At 41.9% G+C, this 24,606-nt stretch overlaps 4 protein-coding genes across 4 annotated transcripts; 2 read left to right on the top strand and 2 right to left on the bottom strand.

Moving 5' to 3' along the window:
• Nucleotides 1-27: 27 nt before the first annotated feature.
• Nucleotides 28-4,926, top strand: ndufaf3 (NADH:ubiquinone oxidoreductase complex assembly factor). Its single transcript, XM_008282670.1, has 5 exons — nucleotides 28-157; nucleotides 1,954-2,149; nucleotides 2,268-2,334; nucleotides 4,117-4,217; nucleotides 4,367-4,926. Exons 1-5 carry the CDS (start codon nucleotides 69-71, stop codon nucleotides 4,472-4,474), a joined length of 561 nt encoding a protein of 186 aa, XP_008280892.1. The 5' UTR covers nucleotides 28-68; the 3' UTR covers nucleotides 4,475-4,926.
• LOC103357913 (rab GDP dissociation inhibitor beta) lies at nucleotides 4,565-9,860 on the bottom strand. Its single transcript, XM_008282671.1, has 11 exons — nucleotides 9,819-9,860; nucleotides 8,618-8,725; nucleotides 8,444-8,540; nucleotides 8,223-8,357; nucleotides 7,944-8,142; nucleotides 7,724-7,855; nucleotides 6,883-6,982; nucleotides 6,631-6,802; nucleotides 6,366-6,510; nucleotides 6,221-6,275; nucleotides 4,565-6,135 (listed from the first exon to the last, which is right to left on the bottom strand). The coding sequence occupies exons 1-11, from the start codon at nucleotides 9,858-9,860 to the stop codon at nucleotides 5,992-5,994; spliced, it is 1,329 nt and encodes a 442-aa protein (XP_008280893.1). The 3' UTR covers nucleotides 4,565-5,991.
• Nucleotides 9,861-11,285: 1,425 nt separating this feature from the next.
• tmem43 (transmembrane protein 43) lies at nucleotides 11,286-18,307 on the top strand. Its single transcript, XM_008282669.1, has 12 exons — nucleotides 11,286-11,375; nucleotides 12,809-12,955; nucleotides 13,093-13,227; nucleotides 14,145-14,239; nucleotides 14,349-14,398; nucleotides 14,515-14,584; nucleotides 14,660-14,730; nucleotides 14,810-14,937; nucleotides 15,460-15,534; nucleotides 17,009-17,110; nucleotides 17,222-17,339; nucleotides 17,417-18,307. Exons 1-12 carry the CDS (start codon nucleotides 11,358-11,360, stop codon nucleotides 17,617-17,619), a joined length of 1,212 nt encoding a protein of 403 aa, XP_008280891.1. The 5' UTR covers nucleotides 11,286-11,357; the 3' UTR covers nucleotides 17,620-18,307.
• Nucleotides 18,308-18,740: 433 nt separating this feature from the next.
• Nucleotides 18,741-24,526, bottom strand: LOC103357909 (transforming protein RhoA). The gene is made up of 5 exons (XM_008282668.1): nucleotides 24,417-24,526; nucleotides 23,348-23,505; nucleotides 20,799-20,919; nucleotides 19,575-19,705; nucleotides 18,741-19,490 (listed from the first exon to the last, which is right to left on the bottom strand). The coding sequence occupies exons 2-5, from the start codon at nucleotides 23,501-23,503 to the stop codon at nucleotides 19,317-19,319; spliced, it is 582 nt and encodes a 193-aa protein (XP_008280890.1). The 5' UTR covers nucleotides 23,504-23,505; nucleotides 24,417-24,526; the 3' UTR covers nucleotides 18,741-19,316.
• Nucleotides 24,527-24,606: the final 80 nt, after the last annotated feature.

The following is a 24,606-nucleotide window of genomic DNA, read 5'->3' as shown; positions in this document are numbered from 1 at the left end:
CACAACACCGGAAGCGGAGCGGCTGGTGTCGCACAGAATTGTTTCCCCCTGACTGTTCGTCCGTCAACATGGCCACTGCGGTGTGCGCCAGATTCCTCCTTCACAGATCAACTCCGGGGTTTCTGTTCTCCTCCAGGGCGGTACCCGCTTTTTCAAGGTATGATGGTGTTTCATTTAAGGCTTGTGATTTTATTTAGACTGAAGAAGAAGAAAAAAACGTCGTTAAAGCAGCTGTCCTGTGTCCTGACGTTCCTCCACGCTGGACGGTGACATAAACATGTTACTGTTATGAAATACCTTCATTAGTTACACGAATTTTTATTCAGTGTGTCTGTGCTGTAAGAGTAAAACCCTGGTTTGCTAGTTGTGTTGAATATCATTACATTTATGTATAAAGAACATAACTTTCCTGCAATTACAATCCTATTTTTTAAATGTTCTCTATGTCCTTCTCATTCACTAAATTAGATCTGTAACCAGCTTTTATTTTAATGTTTTTTATTTAATTTAGCCGTTGATTGTTATTTGTTTGATACCAGGTAGGTAATAGAAGGCGTAAAGTGTATCATGTTTGATTTGTATTAATACAGTTAAAACATAGGATGGAGCATTCCCACATGAGGCACCATCAAAGGGAAGATGGCATGACTTTATAAAATCATAACTTGTGGCTAATAAATAATGAGATTGGGTTTATGTGAGTCTAACAGCATTACAGCATTAGTCTCATTATTGTAAAAGCCACACCTGATACGTTCTAATTTGCAGCCCTTGTGAGTCACAGAATGCATTGCTTGTAATTGCAATTTCAATTTGAGTAATTGTTCAACCCGTACTTGTAATTACTGAACCTACTTTCAGCAGCACTGAGGAAGAATACGACTGAATACCAAACTCCAAGGAGAACTCCTGTTTTACAGACTGGAGTGTAAATATTCTGGTAATGTGGTTATTTAAAGTCCACGTACACATCATGACTGATGCAGCACACTCAAGAAGCCTGTCTCCACCTCAATGTGTGCTGCTCTCAGTTTAGAGTTTTTCTATAAATACCCTGAAGTACTGATATTCCCTCTGTCTGGCCTCTCCTTTTAGCTCATTTTATTGTTCCTCTTGCCAATTTGTCATGGTTTCTCTAAAGACAGCTGCAGTGGACATGTGGTCTGTTTTTCCCAAGTTTACTGTCAGATATAATTATGCATATGAAATAATTTCAGTGCATCTTTCCATGTTCTGGGTATGTCATGTTAATTTTGCATTATTCAGTGATAAGGGGTTTAGTCAGACTTTTTATCAGTATTGTAATGGAGAAAATTAGTTTTTACTTTTGTTGATAAAGTCACTTGAGGTTAAGTGGTGGATTGATTCCCATCTTAACAAACTGTTCACCCAGTTGTCCCCTGAAGCTGCATCACTTAGCATCTCCGACTCAGTCTGGAGGTCGTTTGTTACGTTCCCACTGTTTTCAGGGCAGGTGAGCTCATTTCTGCTGTACTGGTACAGCTGGTGAAACCTCATCCAACTAGAAAGTGCTGCGCATCACATCTCAAAAAACAAAGAATTGCTGAACTTGCTCAGATTTTTGTAGCAGTCAGGACTAAAGTGTGACAACAGGGTAACATTTGGTGCAGCTCCTTTGATGAGCAGAACAGTTTGTTTCTGGCTTGCAGAAAAAGGCCTAAAGCTGCTGGCTGGCAGCCCTGTCAGTAGGTTGGCGTTAGATTTTTGGCTTTTAAAGTGGGCCGCTTGGCAGCAGTTCTGCAGGGCAGCCTGGTTTTGTGCAATTTAAATCGATGGAGAACGTACAGAGATGGGATCACAGTTACAGAGTCTGTTTCACAGTTTTGCAGGCCACAATAATTTGCAGTAACAGTACTGAAAATAAACGAGAGCAAATGATCAGAGCTCGGTGTAGAAATGGTTCTAACTTTATTTTCCTGTCTTCCGTTCCAGCCCATTTCTGTCTCGTGCTCATAGACTGGAACCTGGTGATGATGAGTTGTACCAGCGTACCACAGTGTCCATCATGCAGAAGGAATCCGGTGGAGGGATCTTGATCTCCTCCTACAGTGCTGCAGGTTTCAGCATTGATGGAAACAAGGTGTTTGGGCCCTGCGCTGTGCTGAGTCCTGCTATCCTGCAGTGGAATGTGAGATCAATATTCAAACTACCCCCACAGCTCCTAGCTTGTTGCATCATTTGTTTCTCTCTATTTCATTTGAACAATTATCACTGGGTTATTAATTGTTTTCAATCTCTGTCTGCAGGTTGGCACTTATAAAGACATCACAGAGGAAAGTGTTTCACTCTTCCACATGCTTGAACCAAGAATAGGTACGAACAAAACCACATACAGATGGGTGACAGATTAATGGAGGAACTGATACAATGCCAGTGGCAGTGTTTACAGTTTTTGGAAGCATAGCTCCAGAGTATACAGTATTCTCTCATGTGGTGTTTGAATGATGATGTGGTAGGCGTCAATACATCAGTCTAAAATCTCTAATGTGTGTTCAGCTGTTTGAGATCTGATGACTAGAAGAGCCATAGAATGTGATTCTCATCAGTTTCACATTCATTGAAGCATTCAGTGAGCCGTTGTGCTCTCTACAGAAGCCTCTTCTTATTTATTGTTAGCCTCCATGTAATGAGGTTAGTGTGAGATTGAATCAAGCCGGAGGGACGCTCTGATTTGTTGTCATATTGTTGTCTACACTGTCTATACTGCTGATGCTCCAGACAGAGATTTGAAATCCAAAGTGGTTTCAGTGCTTTTTTTTTGTAATATCTGTGGGTCAGCAGGGAGCCACTACCACTACTTTCCCACCTTGTAAACTAAATCTGTTCATTACTGTTCTACCAACCATATCTAAAGTCGTTTCTTTACCTTGCTAACTAGCTAAATTTAGAAACATGTAAACCGTCTAGGGACCTAATGTACCACCTGAGCCACAGCTGCCAAGACACTCAGCTGGTCTTTTTTTTTGAAAATGTATGGTTAGCAGATACCAAACAATACAACAGGCCACTTGAGCGCACGTCACCCCGCTGTTCAGATCGCTTCACTGGCTTCCAGCTGCTGCCCGCATCAAATTCAAAACTCTGACACTTGCTTACAAAACCACAATGAGAACAGCTCCTTCCTGCCTGAACTCTCTCATTCAGACCGACACTCCCTCCTGCTCACTGCACTCGACCAACAAAAGCCGTCTGATACAACCACCGCAACAGGGCCGAGGTCGATAGCTGGACGCTTCTCCTCTGTGGTTCCCCGGTGGTGGAACGAGTCACCAAACTCTGTTCCATCTGCTGACTCCCTCTCAGTCGTTAAGAAAAGACTAAAGAGCAGCTCTTCACTGAACATCATTGCACTTGACAGACTGAAAAAAAGAAGAAAAAAAAAGAAAATCCTGTTACCTCCCATGCAGCCTGCAATTAGCATCAACGCCCAATCACACTTGAACTTGTTCTATGGCACTTATCTAGATTGTTTTCTCCTGACTAGATCCTTGCTTGTGTTGTATCTGCTCTCAGATGTGCGTCGCTTTGGATAAAAGCATCTGCCAGATGAAACCGTAGAATCATATGCTGGCTACAAAAGCCAGCCAATCCTGATGGAACCCCATGTTGACAACTTTACAGCAGAAACAGCCATGTTTACCGCCCGGTACAACAGCCGGTTTAGTTCTCGAGCTAATTTCCCTGTTTATGCATGTTTTAAGTTCTGCATAGTTCACGGTGTGGCTGTTTTGAGCGGCATCGACTCAGAGATGGTTGCACGGCCCGTCTCAGCTCCACTCGTTCTTCACCTCTTTGCTCATTTTTGGATTAGCAATGAGCTCGGAGGAGTCAGGGACTGTTAAGATGGTGACAGCTGGAACCAACGCACTGAGCTTCACAACCACCGTTCAGGACATTTATGGGTGATGTCACGGCGGGTTTGTCTGTCCAGTCAATGAAAACAACCAATCATGGCAAAATAAAGCGTTCCACCGGCTGATCCAGTCTCACTCCAACTATGACTGCTTCATGTCGGTGAACATATGGCATATTTATTAGGTAAAAACAAACATTTCCTCATGCATATCTTTGTTCTTGTCTTCTTGCTTTATGCAGAGATTCTTGTGATCGGTACAGGCCAACGGCTCGAACGGATTGACCCCTCAGTGTTGGCTCTTCTTAGGCGTAAAGGCATTGCTGTGGAGGTGCAGGACACGGTAAAGTATTCCTTAAAGCAGTGTTAGTGAGACAGTATGACACACAAAGGCTGAGAGACGTCTTACTGTCTGTAAACATGACTTTAAAGCAAATTGAGCTGCCCTACATTTACATTCATGCTTTATTTGTAATGTCTGTGGTTTTGCAGCCGAATGCGTGTGCAACCTTCAACTTCCTGACCAGCGAGCGAAGGGTGGTGGCTGCCGGTCTGATCCCTCCTTCTGGCAGCACGGCCCTCGAAGTGAAAGGGGAGTAAGTGTTGTGATGTCAACAAGAACTGATGACTGTAGATGTGACTTCTGCACAAAGCTCCCAGAGGAACAAACCCAGCGACATCCCGCTCTGATACTTACAGCAGTTGCTTTATTTATTTATAGATGAAGGCAATTAAAGCAGCCGCTGTCGCCCGGTGATCCGAGGCATGCTCTGTTGAGCCGCGAGCTACCACCAATTTCAGATTTCTCTACAAAGTAAAAACAAATTGACAGTAGTTTTGTATACTGATGGTGTTGGGTTGACATGCAGTCAGCATTTGTACATGAGACAGCACTGTTATGATGTCGGCAACCAAATTTGGATTTGAAAATCTAGATTTAGAGATGAACGCAGCGATGTGTGCATGTGTTTAACATGAACAAGTGCTCTGGTGAATGTGAAGTGAGGTTGCCAGTGATGGAGAATAAAGTTTATTTGTATTCTTGTATTTAATTACTCGTCTTCCATGTATAAAATATTTATGGTTAATGCTTTACAAGTGTAATGCATTTAATGTATTTTTGCGTATATCATAAATATATAGTAAGACCAACTCAGCAGACTGTATATTTCATTTTAGATGCCATCTGTACACCTGTTAAATGGGAAGTCTATGCAAAAAGAAAAGAGATGTTACATGTGTGAGTGTGTCCCAGTCCGCTACCTGAGGTGGTGATGGGGGCGACTGTCCTTCATTTGGATAAGCCTCTTTACTCTGTGCGTCTGTCCACCCGCTGCCTCCAGCAGCATATGACATAATTCAGTGGCTTTGTCCGTCTCGCACGTAAGCCCCATAGAGACGAGAAGCCACAAATCCTCCACACATCACAGTGCTTCATCTGTAATCATCTGCTCTGCGTCAGCCTGAACGTTTAAATCTCAATCAGTCACATGCAGGCTGCTGCGGCTGAAACATAGTCGAGCTGACAGATGCTTGAGAAAAATCAAGAATGTTTCCAATCAGAGTGATGCATTCGTATCAAAGGTGACTTCCAAATTAGCTAAGCAGCTAACAGCATACTGAATATGAAGTTGTCTTTAATGTGCATGTAGCCTTATTTCAGTGTGATGTATCTCTCAATAGTGGACTGTCATTTTTAGACAAATGCAGGAGGAATTTTGGTTTCCACACAAAGCAGCGTGCTCGGATTTTACTTTGTTGTAAACTATAAAACCAAAGAACTGCAGAAAAGAAACTGTATTATAGTTACATCGCTGATTTACTGTTACGTTGTCTTGTAGCAAAAACAGATACAGAAGATTGAAGTGATACGACTGAAAAAAGATGTTTCCCAAACAATTCAGCAAAAATCCTGTTTTACAGATTTCCACAAACAGAAAAGTAAAAAGCAAACAGATTAGAGGAACAAAACTCATCCAGCGTTTACGAAGCACACTCAGAGTTCCCTCTACATGCTACATAACACCCGCTGCCTTACAGCTGCACAGCATAATCATCATTATTTCATTCTGGCCTCCAGCTGTTGAATCATTTGGTCCTGATGTTACACGTCTGCCTCAGTCTTCATCAGAGTTATGAGACTGGTGTCGTGAGCCCATAAAGGAGAGCTCTGCCCCGGTGAGCCGGCGGTACATGTCTTTGATGTCTTGACATTCAGCCTCAAAGTGGTTTGTTGCGTCAAACGAGCGAGACACAAATATCTATGTAGGAGAGAGAAACAGGTGAAATTACAGCCACCACGCTTCTTTACATTTCGTGATTTGTGGGTTGTCTTGTGGTCATCACCTGACTCTTGGTTCCATCTTCTTTTGGAACTAGCAAGTTGCTGACAGACACAAATCTGGTTCAGGAAATAGAATCAGTCAAACAGCTGCAGTTTTAATGACGCTGCTATAGAAAATAGAAATAAAAAAGGGAAGTGAAAACTAACTTTTGCATGATGGGCTCGAGGAGCTCCAGCCCCGGCTGCACTTCTTTTTCTGGGTTGCTGGTTTCTACGGTGGTGCTCACTGTGGCGATGTACATCCCGTCTGAGGCCACGTTGTGAGCAAAGGAGACGACAGAAATATAGATGTCTGTGTGGACAAAACAGAGGCAGGAACAATAAGCCAGGGGGGCAGTGTGAGCTAATCTGGGTGTAAAATGACCAACAAGTGTAACTTTGATTTATTTTCAGGCTTTAAAAGACAACATACCTGTTTTTCTGTTGAGCTGTGTTTGAGGGATGATGATCTGACAGGAACTGGCCTCGTGAGTGTTTTTAACTGGATGGTTTAATAAACAGATCACCCTTATGACCCGGCCGACTTTCCTGACCCGGTTTGGAACGTAGCTGGGATCACAAATCAACTGTTTGCAGTGGAACAGCTGTTGGAGGGAGAGAAAAGACAAAATCACTGAGTGCACAGTTGCACTGTTGGACATTTCCTTTGTTGTGTCTACTGCACCTTCCCCTCAGATTTCACAGCCGTCACTGTGCCGTTGTCCATCACAATCTCATCCACTGTTCTGTTTAACAGGAAGGTTCCTCCATATTCTGCACTCAGTCTGAAACAAACAGAAACAGGTAACATGAGGAAAACATTCTAGATTATAGCAGATTACATAAATCCCTGAGTGTTTCCATTAAAGTTCCTTTGCCGTGAGTGAACCTCATCTCTGTTAATCTCGGTTATATATTTAGAAGTTGAATTTTTCCAGGAAAGCAGCCCCTTTCTTCTGCAAAATGTCTTAGATTTAATTCCACACTGTTGTTTTCTCTAGAATATACCGATCTATGAAGCTCCTACGTCCTTCTCGACTCACCCCTCCCAGCTTGCTGCCGCTCGAGCACACCAGCTCGCCGTGAATCTGCTCAAACACTGTAATACTACGCCACACAGCGGCAAGTTGTAATATTGCAGTAATTCTTCTGTCCTGTAAGTGGACAGAACTGCTCCTTTAGGTCTGTTACATTTGAAATCCCAGAAATATGAATCTGTGTTTCTGAGACTGTCATCAGTACACTGCGGTTTTAAGGTGGAAATGCTCAACTGTGGCATTTTACTGTTTATTTCACTAAAGTTGTATCTTCCAGCATATGAAAAAAACACTTTATGGATATATAAACAAGGTAAAAAACCTAATTTTCAGTGGAGGACGTCTTTAGCATTTTTGAGAATTGCATCAAAATATAGAAAAAGGAAACCTGCTAAAAAAAAAAAAAAACATCAGTCACTACTTTGTTCTGTAAATTACATGAAACAAATCTTCACCACATCACTGATACAGAACTAGTGTGAGAGTAACCTGGCGAATCCCTGCGGTAGTTCTCCCAGGCCGTACACGGGGTACAGGTATGGACTGGTGTTGTGGCGGGACAGAGACTCACAGTAGAGCCTGATCCTGCTGATAGTCTCCACACAGGGCTCGTCCAGGTAACTGCAAGGACACCAGGGAACAGGTTTGGATCATCCCTGATTATTTATTCCAGTCTTGTCTGATTTTTTTTTAAACTCCTGTAACTGACCTCCCACTGCTGTGCAAGGCTATAGCGTGACCTATGACCTCTGTAACTTCGAGGCCCAGGTCAAAGCGAGCGAACAGGTCCCGCGTGGTGGTTTTCTGAGGATCCATGTCCTGGTAGGTGCGAGGATTTCTCACGTCAAAGTTCAGGGCGAAGAGCAGCAGCTTCTTGAACCTTCTCTTGTCAAACATGCCCATCAGATCTGAAAATGTTTTTTTAATGTTAGAAAAGACACACGCACGAGGAAAGTTATCTCAAAAAGTGCAACGACTTGCTCATCACCTGAAGCGTGAGCGTCTTCCTCCGTAGCAGGGACTTTGTGTACTTTTCCTCCTTTGTATACATAGCTGCCTTCAACAACTTTGAAGTCCAGATAGCGAGTCACCTCAGTGTGCACCAAGATTTTAACCAGCTGACCTACAGCACGGCAACAAATGTTAATGGAATAATTAGCTTTGCGTTACACAAAGAACACTTTAAGATTAGCAGCATCTGACTCTCACCAGTGGCAAGAAAAAATTTGGGGATGAGGTCGATGTTCCACTCTTTTCCACGGCTGGCGGATTTAGAAGGATTTGGAACCTGGAACTTCTTATACAGCTGTAAATAAAGTTAACATCTCATATCAGTGATGCAGCATTAAGTTTTGATAAAGTAAATATTAATGTGTGAGTTACCTCTTCCAGGGGAGAAATAGAAGCGCTCTCTCCTCCATAGTAAGGATTCTTGTCAATGTGAAGAACCTTTTTCCCGCTTAGAGACATTAAACCAGAGAGGATACATTCCTGAAAGAGACAGTGGAGAAGTTAGTGGGTGAAATGGTTTCAGGATTATGCAGCAGTAGTTGATATGCAGATCAGGACTAATCATATCATTTCACTGCCATAAATCCCCTTTGACAGCCAGCAGGAGCTCAGTGGGTCTGCATGTGGATGACCAGTCCAAGTGTGAAAAATATGGGAGGAATTTCACTGTTAGACTAACTTTGCTATCATGAATGAGATTAGAGTTAATCTTAGTGACGGAGAACAAAAAAAACGACAAATGATTTCATATGTTTTAACCCCTTTAGACCTTTATGTTGCATCAAGTCTTCATGGGTTGAAGTACAAAACTTAAACGTGCTTCTCTACATCTGAGCAGTTTGATTATAATAAGGGTGATAACAAACGTACTTTCCAGAAAGGACAAATCTTGGTCGTGGCATGATTCCCTCTTTTTTGTAAAATAAATTGCACGTCCATCCATCCATCCATTATCTATGAACACCTTAATCCTCACTAGGGTCATGGGGGGCTGGAGTCTATCCCAGCTGACTCAGGGTGAAGGCAGGTTCACCTGGACAGGTAACCAGTCTATCACAGGGCTACACTTAGAGACAGACAACCAAGCACACTCACATTCACACCTACGGACAATTTACAATCACCAATTAACCTCAGCATGTTTCTGGACTGTGAGGGAGGAAGCCGGAGAACCCGGAGAGAACCCATGCTGCACGGGGAGAACATGGAGACTCTTAAATTGCGTGTGATCTGAGAAAACAAAGCTTGCACTGGCATCTAAGTGGATTTATGCCTGTAATGACTAGATTTTAGTGTAAATCAAGTAGTGAAATTTTGTCTAATGGTTGCAGAAAAACTGAACTTGTACTTCATTTCTTGCAATTTTCATTAAAATATATCCTAAATGTACTTTATTCTTGCACTAAAGACAGCACAATAAAAGACAGCTGAGTTTGTGGAGCTGAAACTCTGCAGCCTTTGAAAAAAAAAAAGTGCCACTTAAGAGGCTAAACAAGTGAACCGACAGCAGGCGTAACATCCTGTTAGCTGACAGACATTTTCTACTTTTCTCCTCTTCATCAAGTCATCTTACCTTGAGTCCAGTTCCAAGCACTATAATGTCGTATTCCTGCATCCTGACTTATTCCTTCACCGAGTCTCAGTGCTTTTCCTCACTGCAGCCTGTTGCAGTGAGTGTGTGAGTGTATGTTGATGATAGGTGACAGTAATTGCTGTGTGTTCTCCTTTGCAATAATCCTCTTAAAACTGGCACATCTATGCAATGTGTATGTGTGACAGAGAGAGAGGGTGTGAGCATTTGACAACAAGAGGTTGTGTTGCTCAATCACAGCAGATTGAGGTATTTAATGAAGATGACAAGCATGGAAGCAGTATTCAGATCAGTTGCTTAAGTAAAGTATTAATACACTATTATAAAAGTACTCTATTACAAGTAGTCTGCTCAAAAAGAGAAGCAAAGCATCAAAACTAAAAATGATTTTGTCATTTTCTTGGTTGATGAATCAACTACCATTTTAAGTCGGTTGAGGTGGAACTGGGGTTTAGTCTAATAAGATCGGCTCCTTTAACTGACAATACACATCTCAAGCTTGACAATATCCCCCAACTAGACTTGTTATGACATTGTAGAGTCCTAACATTAGTATTTAAATTGATGAGCTAAATTTATAAACGACTAATATTGTAGGGTGTGATATCAGTTCATTGTTTAGCCCTTGTCTTAACCTTAACATTTAATTTAGATGGTAAATTAGTATTTTTTTTAATTTTTTAAATTGTGTAGGATCTTCATTATCTACATTTAAACTTGTTTTGAAACACCAATCTTATGTCTGTTTGGCTCTAAGGCTTGACTTGACTTAACGCTCCTGGTTTTGCAGAACATACAAACCAGCTCATTCTTTAACCGTGTACAATTGTGAATTATTATTTTGAATTATTATTATCTAAATTTCACAAGCAACTAACTGTCCGGACAGTGTAGTGTAGCAAAAATATGAAGAAAGTTCTATTAGTCAGATAAGATACCTTAAACTTGGAACCAGTTACCCTACTCGAGTCAATACTTATTTATGATTTATAAATAAGCTATTATTTTCCACCACTAGGTGTCATATCATGAGCAACATGTACCCAGAACACAATCTGTGTTGTTAGTATGCTTGTTTTGTTTTTTTTTAAACAGTGTCAGTTTCTAAATTTAAAAAAGGAATGTGATACCTTCATCCTCAGAAAAAGTGTAAAATAAAATAAAATAAAAAATAAATCATTAAAATATCTATAACAATAAATTAGAACCAGTGTCAGGGTTCATTTTGCTTCACTGCCACAAACTGTTCAGTTCTGGACGCCCTGCTTCTAAAACTACATTTCCCATGATGCCTCGAGAAGAAGATGCCGGGTTGGAACGGATTTCTATGCGCTCGTTTTTATTTACCAGGGCAGCCGGAAGGCAGGGTGCGGGACACAAGCTTCAATATCTCGTAATGACTCCGCCTCTCCGGGATACTCCGGAGTCTACGTGCGAGCGGACCTGTTTGCAGCATACTGTCGGTTTACCGCCGCTAGCATCTCCGTGACTTTTCTCTGTGGAGTTAAACAAGTCAGAGAAATGTCTTCAGCGCACACAGTGAGTAGTTTAATTACACTGCTTTGGTTTTACCGGAGAAACAACAACTAATCCTGGATATCTGTGTGCAGTTTACGTGGCTTTAATGCGATGTTAGCATCTTAACAACCGCCTTTTCACCTTCAGTTTTATCTAACTTGCTAACTCTTGGTGAAGTAATTAGCTCACCGGTTCAATAAAGTGCATGTTTCAGTACTGATAGTGGCATGTCATAGCAGTTAGCCGCCGTTTGCTGATCACTAATCACGCACTGAGACGTGTCAAAGAGTTTAGGAACTACAAAAGAGGTGTGTCGTGTGTTAACGCCTAATTCAGTGACTTGGGACACAGCGTTATTAGCTGGTGCGTTCACTGACCCAGCTGTAATAAGTCCAGATGAAATGAGCTAATTTACAGAAGATGTGCTGGGAGTAACACCCAGCATCACTAGAGGAGGTCAACTTTCCAAGAGTTTAATCTGTTTGATTCTAATTTTATTTTATATGATTACTGACATAAGAAGAGCTTATATAAACAGTACAAGAAAGAATAAGGAGTATAAAAGTTCAATAAGGCTGAATAAGGTGTTCACAAGTGAGAAAAGCAGCTCTCTGACAGTTTAATTCTGAGGTATTTGTTAATTAAATGTACCTTGGTGAATGCCAGGCAGTACTTTCCTCTATTTATTATTCTTTAAATTAATCATGTAAAGATGGAAAATAGGTGTTTTAAGTTCTTATAGCATACATTTGTGTCACTTGAAGGCACCGTATGAGACTATACCTGAATCAGAATCAGCTTTAATGGCCAAGTTCGTCCACAACATAACAAGGAATTTGGTTTGGGCTGTTGGTGTCGCCCTAGGAATGAGCAAAGAGAATAATAGACATAGAAAAATAAAATAACAATAACTATAGAAAGAAAAAAATAAGGATGGCTCAGCTGTTCAGTAGAGTTATGGCAGTGGGATTAAAACTGTTTTAATGTCTGCTGGTTTTAGTCGCCTGCTGGAGGGGAGGAGGGAGAACCTGTAACTTGTTAGGTTGGTGGAGCAAATATAAATCCAGAGCTACTAGAAATGATGCTGGCTGAAAGGTAATTATTTGGGTTAAAAGTCAGTAATGTCATCAAGGGTTTTCCTGCATAGAGGAACTTTTGGCACAAACCAGAGAGGTCCTTATTTACACCGTAAGATCATCACCAGCTTTAAAATGATAAGATTTCAGAATAAAAGCAGCTATTTTGATGATTGAGGTTTCATATCCTCAAGCATAACAGACATTTTTGCTAATCAAATGGTCATAAATTAAAGGATCGATCAGCTTACTGTCGTATGTGGTCTCTCCCCAAAACGTCTGTTATGAGCCCGGAAATGAAAATAAAAAATGAACATCTATCTTTTGTTGTGGTTATTGTTGCTTTTCAACTTCAGTTTTTCTCTTTCTCTATCTTAGTTTTCAGACAGAGACCCAGACCAACACAAGCGTGTATCCACAAAGTCAAACCCTGGATTTCTGGAGCGATTAAGTGAAACTGCTGGAGGGACAGTTGTGGGCATCGGACTGTTTTTCCTCTCAATTTACGTTCTGTTCACCAATGAGGTAAGCAGTAGTCATACAGGGGAGAACAGTTGCTTTCAAGTACCTCCCGTTAAAGCAGACGTAATCAATCTATTGTCAAATCATCGACCAGCAGGCTAAAGACGAGGCTCTCTCTCTCTGTAACTGTGTCTCTGCAGGGACGAGCTCTGCAAACGGCATCTTCGCTGGATGAAGGTCTCTCTCAGGTTGTGTCACTGGGGCCGTTTTTAAGCCTCGACCCGCAAAACAACAACCGCTTAGTTCATTTGTCTGCACAGCTGCGGACCCAACAGGTAGGTCATCCTCCAGTTTGAACACTGCCTATTTAAGCTTCTCATAGCGTTCACACATACGCATGCATATGTCATAATAACAACGAGAGTCGGTACAGAAACGTTTTCTTGAGTCGTAGGTAGTTTAGGAGCTTTGTCTTGTGATTGTCAGTCAGAGAGTCTTGGCTCGTTTTAATTCAAATGTAGTGCAAACTCGACTAGAAGTTTTACACAACTGGCAAAAGAACACGCAAAATTATGCTAGTTTCCATTCATTACCCGTTAGTGAATATTATTATCCTTAGCTGATGATGATACTTCTGCAGTTTGGTGTCATTTTACCGGTGCAGTGATTAAAAGAGCCTCAAACAGTGAAACAGAATGGACAAAAAACTTATGAAACGTAGCATTTATGTTTATTTTATGCATTATTTCAAAGAAAGTTCGCTCAGACCAGATTAGATTAGACTTTACTGTTGCTCTCGTAGTTTAATCGTAGCATCTGGACTTGCTTGAGTTCCTTGAAGACGTTCCACTTCTCATCCAAGAGGCTTCATCAGTTCTGACTGACTAGTTCCAGATGCTGATATCCTTAAGGAGCCGTTACTCAAGCAAGTCCAGTTGCTACGATTAAACTACGAGAATAACCACGACCGCCTTTATATTCAAACCACAGTGGACATGTGTTATAACACTAAGATCAATAAACAGAACAGATTTTAAACAGTAATACATTAAAAAAAGTTGCACAGATGGACAGTAAGACGCTGTCATGTTATTAAAGAAAGGCACCTTACACTAGGACTTTACAAAGATGCACTACGCAAGATAATTCACATTTCCCACAGCAGAAACCGTCACCTAAACTAATCTAATGCAGCTTACAGGTCCTGACTTCAGTAAAAACTCTCATGTGCACCTGTCCTGTGTCTGTGTAGCCTCTACATGACCCCAACTACAGAGTGGTGGTGCAGGCAGTGAAGCTGAAGAGGCAGGTGGAGATGTATCAGTGGGTGGAGTACCGGGAGAGCAAGTGAGTCCGCTGCCTGCCTGCATGTCAACACTCAGGGTGGGGTCAGGTGTAAAAAAATGTTGGCTGGACGACAGAGCATTATTACACTGAATGACTTTCTGTGTTTCAGGGACTACCAAGAGAACGGAGAAACCAAGACGGAAACGACCTACACCTACAGTGAGTTTCTGTTGTTGAGGCTGTAGCCGGTTGGCAACGGGGTGAGCGGTTTGTCTGGTTGAAGCTGTGCAGTTGGTTTTGATGTGAAGTGAAGCAATGCCATTTATCTTCTGTAGACACCGAGTGGAAGTCGGAGCTGGTCAACAGTCGGAATTTTGATAAGGAGATCGGTCACCAGAACCCGAGGTAGTAAAACGATTTGAGGCGATAATTTTTTTAGTGTGTTTTCAGCCCGTTCTCACTCCAGTCTTTGTGTCTCAGTGCGATGGCGGTTGAGAGTGTGACCGTGGTGGCTCCTGAAGTCCGAGTGGGGCCGTTCATTCTGTCCAAAGGTACCTCTCTGAACAAACAGACGCCACCTCGGATGCGTGTAGATTTTATCTCCTCGGTTAATTTCTTGTTCACCCTCAGGCCTGGTGGAGCAGATAGATAACTTCCAGACGCTGAGTCTGAGGGACTTCTCTGCCTTCAACTTGGATCCTTATCTCTCCATTGATGACGATTATTTCTACCACACTCAGCAGCCGCGCCGGCCAGAGGTGAGCATCAACACACCGACTTCTTACATTCGGTGTGTTGTTTTGTACATTCTGCTTATTACATTTTTTTGTTTTTACAACACAGATGCACAAACAGTAAACACGCATGATCATTACAGGAACAAGGAGTTTGTGGCGTTAGTTGCACAGAGGAATGATGCAGTCGCCAATATGATGCGGTGAAATATAACAGTCAAAATAAAATATGAGTCAAACCCGTGCCCTCTGTTCCCTATTCAACAATATGGCGATTGACCATCATATTACAGATTTATGTCCAGGTTATCATCAACCCCCTAAAAGTTTCAGTGGCTTCCTCCGCTTTTGGGAGTCCTTCCACTGATATAAACTTTTTCCACAGTCACGACCTCAGAGGTAGCAGGTGGCGTCCTCTCCCACCCGCTTTACCGTTACGGCTTTTCTCGCTAACATTAGAAGCGCTTGAATCTTTGGTGTGTTGTTTTGAATCATGTCATCCCCACTGTGGCTCCAGCTGAGTTGTTGTTTGTGTACGTTCATGAGGTTGGAGATGTGCGCGTGAGATTCTCCTTCGCTGGACTGAGTGGTGAGACCTCCCAGCTCGGCCCGGCTCAGACAGTAGGTGCTACACATGATCTGCTCTCATGTTCGTTAAGCTAACGATGCCTCGCTGAGTAATAACTTTACGCATTCTTTGTCTTCTGATTCATATTATGTTGCTGTTTGTCACAGGTAGTAGTTAAATATGTTGATAAGGATTTGTGGTTTTTGTCCTGATACCGTTTCAATCACATTCAGTCAGAAGCCTTTAACACAATCAGTCACGTTTATATCAACTCACTAAAATACCATTTGACATTTTTATTTCTGAACTCTTGTGGACATTAAATAGAATAGAATGCTTGACATTGTCATCAAAGTACGGCGACATTAAAAGACAACTCCAGTGGTGCCAAATACAGGTTTAAAATAAGACAAATAAGAATATAGAAATATATTTATTAAAGGAGCCAGTAGGAAGCATGTAGAGTTAGGAACGAGCAGCTAAACGGTAGAATAAATAAACTGCACTGTCGAGGTTAGAACACTGAGATTATATGAGAAATATAAATAGTATTAAGAAATAAATAATTATAATATAAATAATACATATATATGATAAAAAAATAAATAAATAACGTTTTTTTTAAATAAAAAGAAAACAATAGTCCTTCTGTTCACCGTATTTAAGTGATGATGGCTTTCATTCGTTATCTCAATGATCATGATTAATTTTCTCACTTTGCATCAACTACATTAGATCTTTGATCCCTGAATCGTTGTACTGATAAATCTAATCCTTATTAAGGTGCGTCCAAATCAGTCCAGTATTAATTAGTAGTTTTTAGTTAAATTAAGTATTTTAGTGGTGATTTGTGAGATCAGTCGATAGTTGAAGTACTTCATCAAACCTGCACTATTTCTGGTCACGTATATGAGAGGATTTATTACAACTCTACTGAACTGTTGGATGGAAAAAAAACAATCTAAAGTTTAATCAGTAATAAAAAATAATCATCAGTTTCATCCAGAGTTTTATTAATCGTTTATAGTTTTTTACTTAGAATCTGGAAACTACAGCTCATGATTATTTTTAACGAGTGATTATTTTCGATTAGTACTGAGGTTTTTTTTTTCTTAATTATAGTTTTAGTCGTAAAATATGACGTTGAATCGAACAAGTTTGTATAAAATTGTTTAAAAAGTTAGCTGAAAACGGCACACAGTGAACATTAGCAGAATACATGTATAGTTGAGTTTATACGCTATAAAGTTAAAACGCAGCGTGGAGTTGAGAAGAGATGCCATGAACTTGTAAAACGTGACTATTTCTTTCAGCACGTTGCACTTACAGTCTTCAGATCACTTACTTTGTCCAACCAACAATCCAACACTCAGTTAATTCAGGTTACTATAAGCTGAACAGACGTGGCACATCCTAGCGTTTTGTGATTATCTAAACATCTGCTGATTACCTAATAATTGTACTGACTGAGCCTCTTAGCATCCTGTTAGTTTCTACAGTGCACCAACGGTCTGGGCTGTTTTCCAGGTCAGTCTTGTGGCCATGCAGCGAGGGGAGCAGCTGCTGCCCTTTAAAACCAAGTCGGGAGACGTTCTGGAGATCCTTTATCTGGAGGAACTTTCTGCAGAGGTCAGCGTGGATTTCATTTCATTTGTTCGACCACTGTTACCCCCCTGGGGGCAATAACGTGTTCTAATATCTGCGGCGTTAACTGGTTGGTATTTGTGTTGTTGTCTGTAGGAGGTGTTTGCGAGGGAGCACCAGCACAACACCATGAAGACGTGGGGGCTCCGGGCTGCAGGCTGGGCGCTCATGTTCCTCAGCATTCAGCTGACCATGCGCATCATCTACACATTAGGTAAGTTCACTGCTGATGCACGATGTCCATCCGTCCCTGCATCTGTCGTTCACGTTCCCTCTGTGGTGTGCCTGCAGTGGACTGGGTTCCCGTTCTCAGGGAGCTGGTGTCCGTCGGCCTGAAGATCTTCGCCCTGTGCGTCTCCTCGTCGCTGTCGCTTCTCGTCATCGCGGCAGGTTGGCTTTTTTACCGCCCGCTGATGGCTGCAGCTCTGGGAGCGCTCGCTCTGCTCCCGGTGCTTCTCGCCCGCTCCAGACTTCCAGCCAAGAAGAACGAGTGACTGTCGAGCTGATGAGCGGACAGCGTTGTTCACGCCTGGCTGCAGCTGTCGGTCTGAGGTGTGAGATGGGATTGTGCAGCCTGGCTTTTTTCACAACATCCATCCGTGTGCATCACAGAAGAAATGCATTTGTGTGCAAAAGGCAACCCTGGTGCTGTTGTTTTATCATGGACGAGTGGGAGAATTCTGCTTCTGCATTCAAATATTATCAGTTGGGGCCTTTTTAGGGGTTCGTCAACGTCTCATTTTCACTGTAAATATGACTCAGCAAAGTTGTTCTGTCGACTCAGTTGAGACGAGGTGGTCGATACAACGGGCCTGCAGTAAACCACCTGAAGGTTACGTCCTCTTTGTTAGACAGGTGCTCATTCCACTTTATGTTGGAGGCAGTTTGTGCTGCTCAGCTCAGCTGTTATACTGGTAATAATTAGTCTGCATACAAAAAACAGTAACCTACACAAAGACAGGAGTTATTGCACTGTTGTATTAGGCTGCATTAGTCTCAGCGAAGTGGATCCAACAACTGTGTGACTGTTTATTTTTTTATGTAATCTTCACATATTCTTTATTGGCAGCACTCAATATGTGGCATAGCTTATTAAAATTAATTGTCCATAAGCTGAAAAAGATACCAAAGATTTTGTTTGTATGCTGAACGATGGTGAATAAAGCACTTTTTGTGTTGGTTTGAGTTTTCAAACATTTGGCTCATGTTGCTAATGAGGATATTAGTTTATCACAGAGACGCGACATAGGAAGATGATGTAGAAACATTAGTTTGTCCACCAGAGAGCACTGACGCATTTATTTTTTTGTCCAAATGTCTTGATCAGTACATATCTTAATGTTTTATTAGGGATTCTTATAAAAAAAAGCTTCAGAAATCCATTATCTGTCAGGCTCTAAAGACAAGGCAGCAACCAAAGAGCGGCTTGTGTTCATGTGTAATGTCCACCGTAGTGCACTGCAGCTGACCCCGACTCTGAAATCCAAAAACACCTCCAACTGAACAAGTTTCATCCTTAAAAATGTTTCGCTTCAACATCACGCTGTACCCGAGTGGGGCTGTGATGCGCTCGTTAGATGTCACTCGGCGGTTATCAATCAAGTGATGCAAATTATCAAGATTCTTACAAAGTAATTTATTACACAAAACACTAAGTTTCCATTTGCGTTTTAGCAAAAATCGGCTTCCAGTCTCATGTTGTGCACGTGATCATGATGCACGTTAAGATTTGTAATGAAGCACACGAAACAAATTTCGACTTCATGTGTGCGTCGGCTTGCTGAAATAATTAAAGGACGACAGGTCACAGTGTGCAGGTACTTCGCCCTGGTTGGCTGTGGAGACATTCCTCAGATCAGCAGGCAGGGCTTAAGCACTTGACTGTAGTTGGCGGGTACGACACAGCGGGTCCCCTGGCTGACCTTTTCGATTACATTGAACGTATTGATAAAGGAGGTTTCGTTATGGCAAATTTACTCATGTTAAAAGTACAAAAAAGTATCTTCCATCACCTCAAGGTTGAATACTGACAGAACCTGACTACTTTTGCTTAAGACAAAAAAAGTAAAAGCATTACACCTTTAGTAAAAACCGGGGAGAACAGTCTTTTGTGTGGATGTGTTTGGGGGGGGGTAGGTTTGACCTAATTCTTCTTCTCTCCCCCTGTAGGAAGCAGTCCTCAGGCCTCCGTCTACAGTAGGACGCATTTATTGCTCTTCTTCCCCCGCCTGGCCTGTAGTGCAGCCCTGGTGGCCATCTCGAACACTTCCCTCACGCCGTCCTTTGTTTTTGCAGAGCACTCCATGTATCCGAAGGCACCGATCCTGTTCGCCATGTCCCGCCCATCCTCTGTTTTCACAGGTTCCTACAGAAAACACCGACACACAGGAGCTTTTAGGAAACACGTCGTCACTGGTTTTATATGCTTGCGTGTGGTGTGAAGTTTTACCTGCTTCATTTTGGCAAGTTCCCTCCGAGTGTGCTCGTCGTTGCGCAGGTCCTTTTTATTTCCCACCAGGATGATGGGAACGTTGGGGCAGAAGTGTTTCACCTCCGGGGTCCACTTCTCAGGGATGTTCTCTGGATGAGGCGACGACACAAAGCAGCGATCAGAGCAGAAACATGACTGGAAAAAACTATGATTTTAATCTGTAGATCAAGGTATGATCAGATATCTGGAACAGGCCACAAGAAGGACCATGACAACCTCCTACAGCGCTGGTTCTCGAGATAACTTCAGGGGGTTCGCCAGATCATTGTAAAAAGATAAAAAATAAAATCCTACATTTATCAAATAAATGTGTATCAGGGCTGTCAAAATGAAAAGTGTACACTTCTTCCCACTCCTTTTTCAGACTTGTTGATGTGATATTAGTATTTTTTGCTCTTTCTTAAATGATTTCTTTTGTTTCAATATTCTTTTCCCCTTTCATTTGTTGGAAACAAATTCAATTCATTCATTCATTCAAAAGAAAATGAATGTAAAGAGATTAATATGTGGAATTAACACATTCATTTTTAACGCATTAATGCATGAACGACAAAGTTACTACTCGTGAGATATTAAACATTCAAACTGGGGGGTCACGAACACAAACTGATGTTATCTTGGGGGCTGTGGCTCAAAATGTTTGAGAACCGCCGTCCTACAGCCAAAGTTTATGTCATCAAATGTCGTGTTTTTTCTGACCAGTAGCTGCTAAAGATTTCCCACCAGTGAGCTGTTGGTGGCCCAGACTTGATGAGTCATTGAGAGCAGATATTTTATCTGTTCAGAGAAATTACTGGTGCAAGCTCACATTTCAAAATGCAGCAGATTCCTGGATAGATGTGTGTCATTGCGACGCACAGAGGCGAGCAAACAGCAGACACATTGTGGAAACAGGATTCCTCGGACGTGCCTCTTCAGTTATTTTACGCATTTCCAATTTTAAAATGAAATTATTGGAGCTATTTTAAAATCTCCAACTGCTCTTCCCATTTCCCCACTAATTATTTAACAAAGTAAGAGCAAACTAAATTACATTAAAAACCACATATCAACATTTCTTCACTGTCTGCTTCTCGAAGCCGTTGGTTGCAAGCCACTGATTGAGTTAGACGAAGAATCGGAAATTAATTTGAGCGTCACAAGCACCATCACACACAGCCAGAGCTCCACGTTTTCACTTACCGAGGCTGTCGGGGCTGTCGATGGAGAAGCACATGAGGATGACATCAGTGTCTGGATAAGAGAGCGGGCGCAGTCTGTCGTAGTCCTCCTGACCTGCTGTATCCCAGAGAGCTAACTCCACCTGCCAACAGAGGTCACAAGGCATCAGTATGTAATATGAGGATGAACAGTTTTACATCTAAACCTGATATTTACGCTTCAAATTCCTGCCAAAACGCACATTTTGATGTTTTTATAAAATGACGACAGCTGTGCAAGTCATGAGAGATTTTAAAAGTTAGTTAACCTGTCGATTATATTCCTAATTAATCAATTATTGGAAATAAAAAATGTTTCACAAAGACAACGTCCTCAAATGTCTTGCTTCAGAGATATTCAGAAATCAGAAAATATTCAAACTGAAGAGATCAGAACCTGAGAGTTTAGACACCTGATTATCAAAATATCTGGTGATTAATTTAATTGGTAACAACTAATTGACTAATCAATTAAACCACTGCACCTCTAACTAACTAATAATGTTCATGCCAGCACTGAGAAAAAGTGGAAAAAAAAAACTCCCTGACCACCAAATCACTTCTTGCAATATAACAGATGCTTATTATTTTTCTGTATAAACCGTTTTGTAAATAATGATTGGACCACTTCCTGCCTTTTCCGTTGTGGTTCTCGGTGGCGTCAGACTGTATTATCTCCTTAAACAGCCGCCATCCACATGACACCAGGCTGCAGGGACCTGAATGTTGTGTCTCCACCATCACAGAGCAGCTCGTGTCGCTGCTTCCTCATCGTTGGTCATTGTTCCATCATTTACCCTTCGATGCACAACATGGGTCCCAAAGGCCCCGATGTGCTGCATCTCAGCAATAAACTAATCATTCAGTATTCCAGGTTCTCCTTAAGTAACTTGTTTTTGATCATAATGCATCCTTTTTTTATGTTTTCCTTTCTTATTTTTTGAGTAAAAACACTTTTTGTATCACTGCCCTTCTAAAGCACAACATGGGTCCGTTTACTGTTATTTCATGCTTGTCTGAGTGTTTCTAGGCTTTGTCTTTGAAATGAATGTATTTTACGATTTGCTATTTCAAGTATTCAGTAAATATTGTTTGTTTTGTTTAGCACAGATCATCAGATTTAGTTTTCCTTTCTTATTTTATGAGCTAGCATAGCTTTTGTATGACTACATTAGGTTTACACGCGTGGGTCAGACATGACCCACATGAATTTACTGTGGTATTTGGTGGGAACCTCTGAAATTTTTACATGTTTGCAATCAGGAAAGTGTTTTCTGTGGATACCTATTCACCTGCCACACATCTCACAGATCAGCACAGCTCCCTTTGCACATCTAAAATCTATAAGTCCTGTTTTATAATTATTCTAATCTTGCCTAAGAAGACCTTTGATGTCTTGTGAAAGACTAGCATGAATAATAGTTCGATGATGATGATGCCTGGGACACGGTCATCACTGACACCACTGAGGAGTTCAGGCTGTAATGCTGATTCCAAACTGGTTAGTGATGCCTCTCTGGCTGCGTCTCTCTTCTTTAAGCACCAAGATGGACGTCTTCTAATCTGGCAATTTTCTTTTGTTGTTACGTGATCGTTTACTTTGGATTATCTGTTGACTTTACAGCTTATGCACAAAATGATGGCGACTCAAAATGTTTTCGCCCGTCTGGTGTAAATTTTGAATTTTTCACAGTTTCAATACGTCGTTCCTTCAAACATAACTCACTGCATGTCTTGAATTATTATATGTTGGTCATGACTTTCATAAGCTGCTGTGATTATTTAACCGCTATGATGATATTTAAACTTTAAATTATCAATGCTATATATCGACAAGGGGCTGCAAGGTGGCTCGGTGGTTAGCACCGTTGCCTCGCAGACTGAAGGTCGCCATTTAGCGTCCCAGTGAGGACACCTGGGATCTTTCTGCGTGGAGTCTCCATGTTCTCCCCGTGCAGCGTGGGTTCTCTCCGGGTTCTCCGGCTTCCTCCCACAGTCCAAAAACATGCTGAGGTTAATTGGTGATTCTAAATTGTCTGTAGGTGTGAATGTGAGTGTGCTTGGTTGTCTGTCTCTAAGTGTAGCCCTGTGATAGACTGGTTACCTGTCCAGGTGAACCTGCCTTCACCCTGAGTCAGCTGGGATAGACTCCAGCCCCCCACGACCCCGGTGAGGATTAAGTGGTGTATAGATGATGGATGGATGCAGTGTGGACAAAACTAAAATGATGCACAGTAAATAAAATGCACTCTAGTCCTGGTAGAAGTGAAAGTAATAACTTTAGAAAGAGCTTTTACTAACACTTGTTTTGATAAATATTCTCAACAAGCTTTCTATCAATCCAAATCCTCAAGACCAGCACAGCTTGAGTGTGTGAATCAACTCATCAGACCGCCTACAAGCTGAGTACCAGTGTTGCTGTAAGAAGTTGAAAGAGAAGACAACCGGCAGTCAGCTGTTGCTGTAATCAGATGCCAGGTTACATAAAGCCGATCCCAGTCTGAAATGTGAGAGGAGCAAAATAATTCATACCTGTTTGCTATCGACTTCGATGTCAGCCACGTAGTTCTCGAACACTGTGGGCACGTAGACTTCTGGAAACTGGTCCTTGCTGAACACGATGAGCAGACAGGTCTTCCCACAGGCTCCATCTCCCACTATGACCAGCTTTTTCCTGATTGCGGCCATAGCTGCAATCAAGAGACAGAAAACAGCAAAGGTTAACACGAGAGAAAACTTTATGTACAGCAGGGCGGGTCGTTTTATTGCATTAAAGCATTATGCAACTTAGCACCACAGTGAGAGGCGATGAGCAGCCAACCTTCAGCTGTGTTGACACAAGCCGTCTGAAACCAACACCCGAGGCTAACTATTTAGCTTTCCCTCACAACACGGATGTTCACAGCCCCCTATTTCAAAAAATCTAGTAGGTTTTGGACAAGGAGGCCACATCAACACGTTGAAGGCCAGTCTCTTTATTTGACTTAGTTTTAGATTAGTAGGAATAGGAACCTTCTCCCATGATGAGACATTTCCGCTCCAGTGTTTCTGACCCACCCCGGCTTCAAGCTTCAAATTATCCCGTTAAACATTTGTCCCACTTTACGATAAAGCTACTGACCAAATTGACGAGTTAATGGGCGGCAGTGACATAAAGCTGTGAGTCAGTACAGTGCAGGCTGACCTAGATTTTAGCTCTCCAGGAGGATGTTCTGTTTACAAAAGACTTGACGCTAGCTACTGTAGCTACCCAGCTAGCGTTAGCCGGATATGTGGCTTCAGGATACATTTATACAGTAATGTTCAAACGAGATGCAGGAAACATGTGAAACATTTAGGATATAACACACACAACACAGCGGTAGAATTTGTTCGTTTTAATCAGAAACCGACACGGCCGGCTAGCTCGCTAGCTAACCACACTTAGCCTAGCGAAACGGAAATCAATGCGACTTTATCGGACCGTTAGCTAGCTTGCTAGCCGCAACAGAATATCGGAAGAAAAATGGAGATTTACAACATACATAACTATATTTTTGCCAATAAAACAGCCTGGCAAGGTGCCGCAACAACACTTAGCTTAAAAATATGAGGTACGTACCAAGTAATTGGTTTAAAGTCTATCCAAATGAAGTCAAAGTAGTGCTTTGTTAGCCTCCGTCGCTGCTCCTTCGCTGCGCCGCTGCTGCTGGAGGATTAACAGGAGGGAGGTGAGGGGGTGGGGAGAGAGAGGACAACAATACACCGCTACACTTACAAATACACACTATACACACAACAACAACAAGCTT

This window comes from Stegastes partitus, unplaced genomic scaffold (assembly GCF_000690725.1).
Source record: "Stegastes partitus isolate 25-593 unplaced genomic scaffold, Stegastes_partitus-1.0.2 Scaffold281, whole genome shotgun sequence".
NCBI lineage: Eukaryota > Metazoa > Chordata > Actinopteri > Pomacentridae > Stegastes > Stegastes partitus.
The sequence above is the reverse complement of the archived record's forward strand: the minus strand, read 5'-3'. Positions and strand labels throughout refer to the sequence as shown.

Excerpts from the sequence above, each read along its gene's own strand:
- LOC103357909 (XM_008282668.1), bottom strand. The coding sequence starts at position 23,503 with ATGGCCGCAATCAGGAAAAAGCTGGTCATAGTGGGAGATGGAGCCTGT. Across the intron at positions 20,920-23,347 it reads TCGAAGTCGATAGCAAACAG|GTGGAGTTAGCTCTCTGGGA; the intron begins GTATGAATTATT and ends CTCTGTTGGCAG. Across the intron at positions 19,706-20,798 it reads CGACAGCCCCGACAGCCTCG|AGAACATCCCTGAGAAGTGG; the intron begins GTAAGTGAAAAC and ends CGCCTCATCCAG.
- LOC103357913 (XM_008282671.1), bottom strand. The coding sequence starts at position 9,860 with ATGCAGGAATACGACATTATAGTGCTTGGAACTGGACTCAAG. Across the intron at positions 8,358-8,443 it reads CAAATTTTTTCTTGCCACTG|GTCAGCTGGTTAAAATCTTG; the intron begins GTGAGAGTCAGA and ends GCCGTGCTGTAG. Across the intron at positions 8,143-8,222 it reads GGAAGACGCTCACGCTTCAG|ATCTGATGGGCATGTTTGAC; the intron begins GTGATGAGCAAG and ends AAACATTTTCAG.
- ndufaf3 (XM_008282670.1), top strand. The coding sequence starts at position 69 with ATGGCCACTGCGGTGTGCGCCAGATTCCTCCTTCACAGATCAACTCCG. Across the intron at positions 2,150-2,267 it reads CTGCTATCCTGCAGTGGAAT|GTTGGCACTTATAAAGACAT; the intron begins GTGAGATCAATA and ends CTCTGTCTGCAG. Across the intron at positions 4,218-4,366 it reads CTGTGGAGGTGCAGGACACG|CCGAATGCGTGTGCAACCTT; the intron begins GTAAAGTATTCC and ends GTGGTTTTGCAG.
- tmem43 (XM_008282669.1), top strand. Across the intron at positions 14,585-14,659 it reads ATCGGTCACCAGAACCCGAG|TGCGATGGCGGTTGAGAGTG; the intron begins GTAGTAAAACGA and ends TTTGTGTCTCAG. Across the intron at positions 17,340-17,416 it reads GCGCATCATCTACACATTAG|TGGACTGGGTTCCCGTTCTC; the intron begins GTAAGTTCACTG and ends GTGTGCCTGCAG.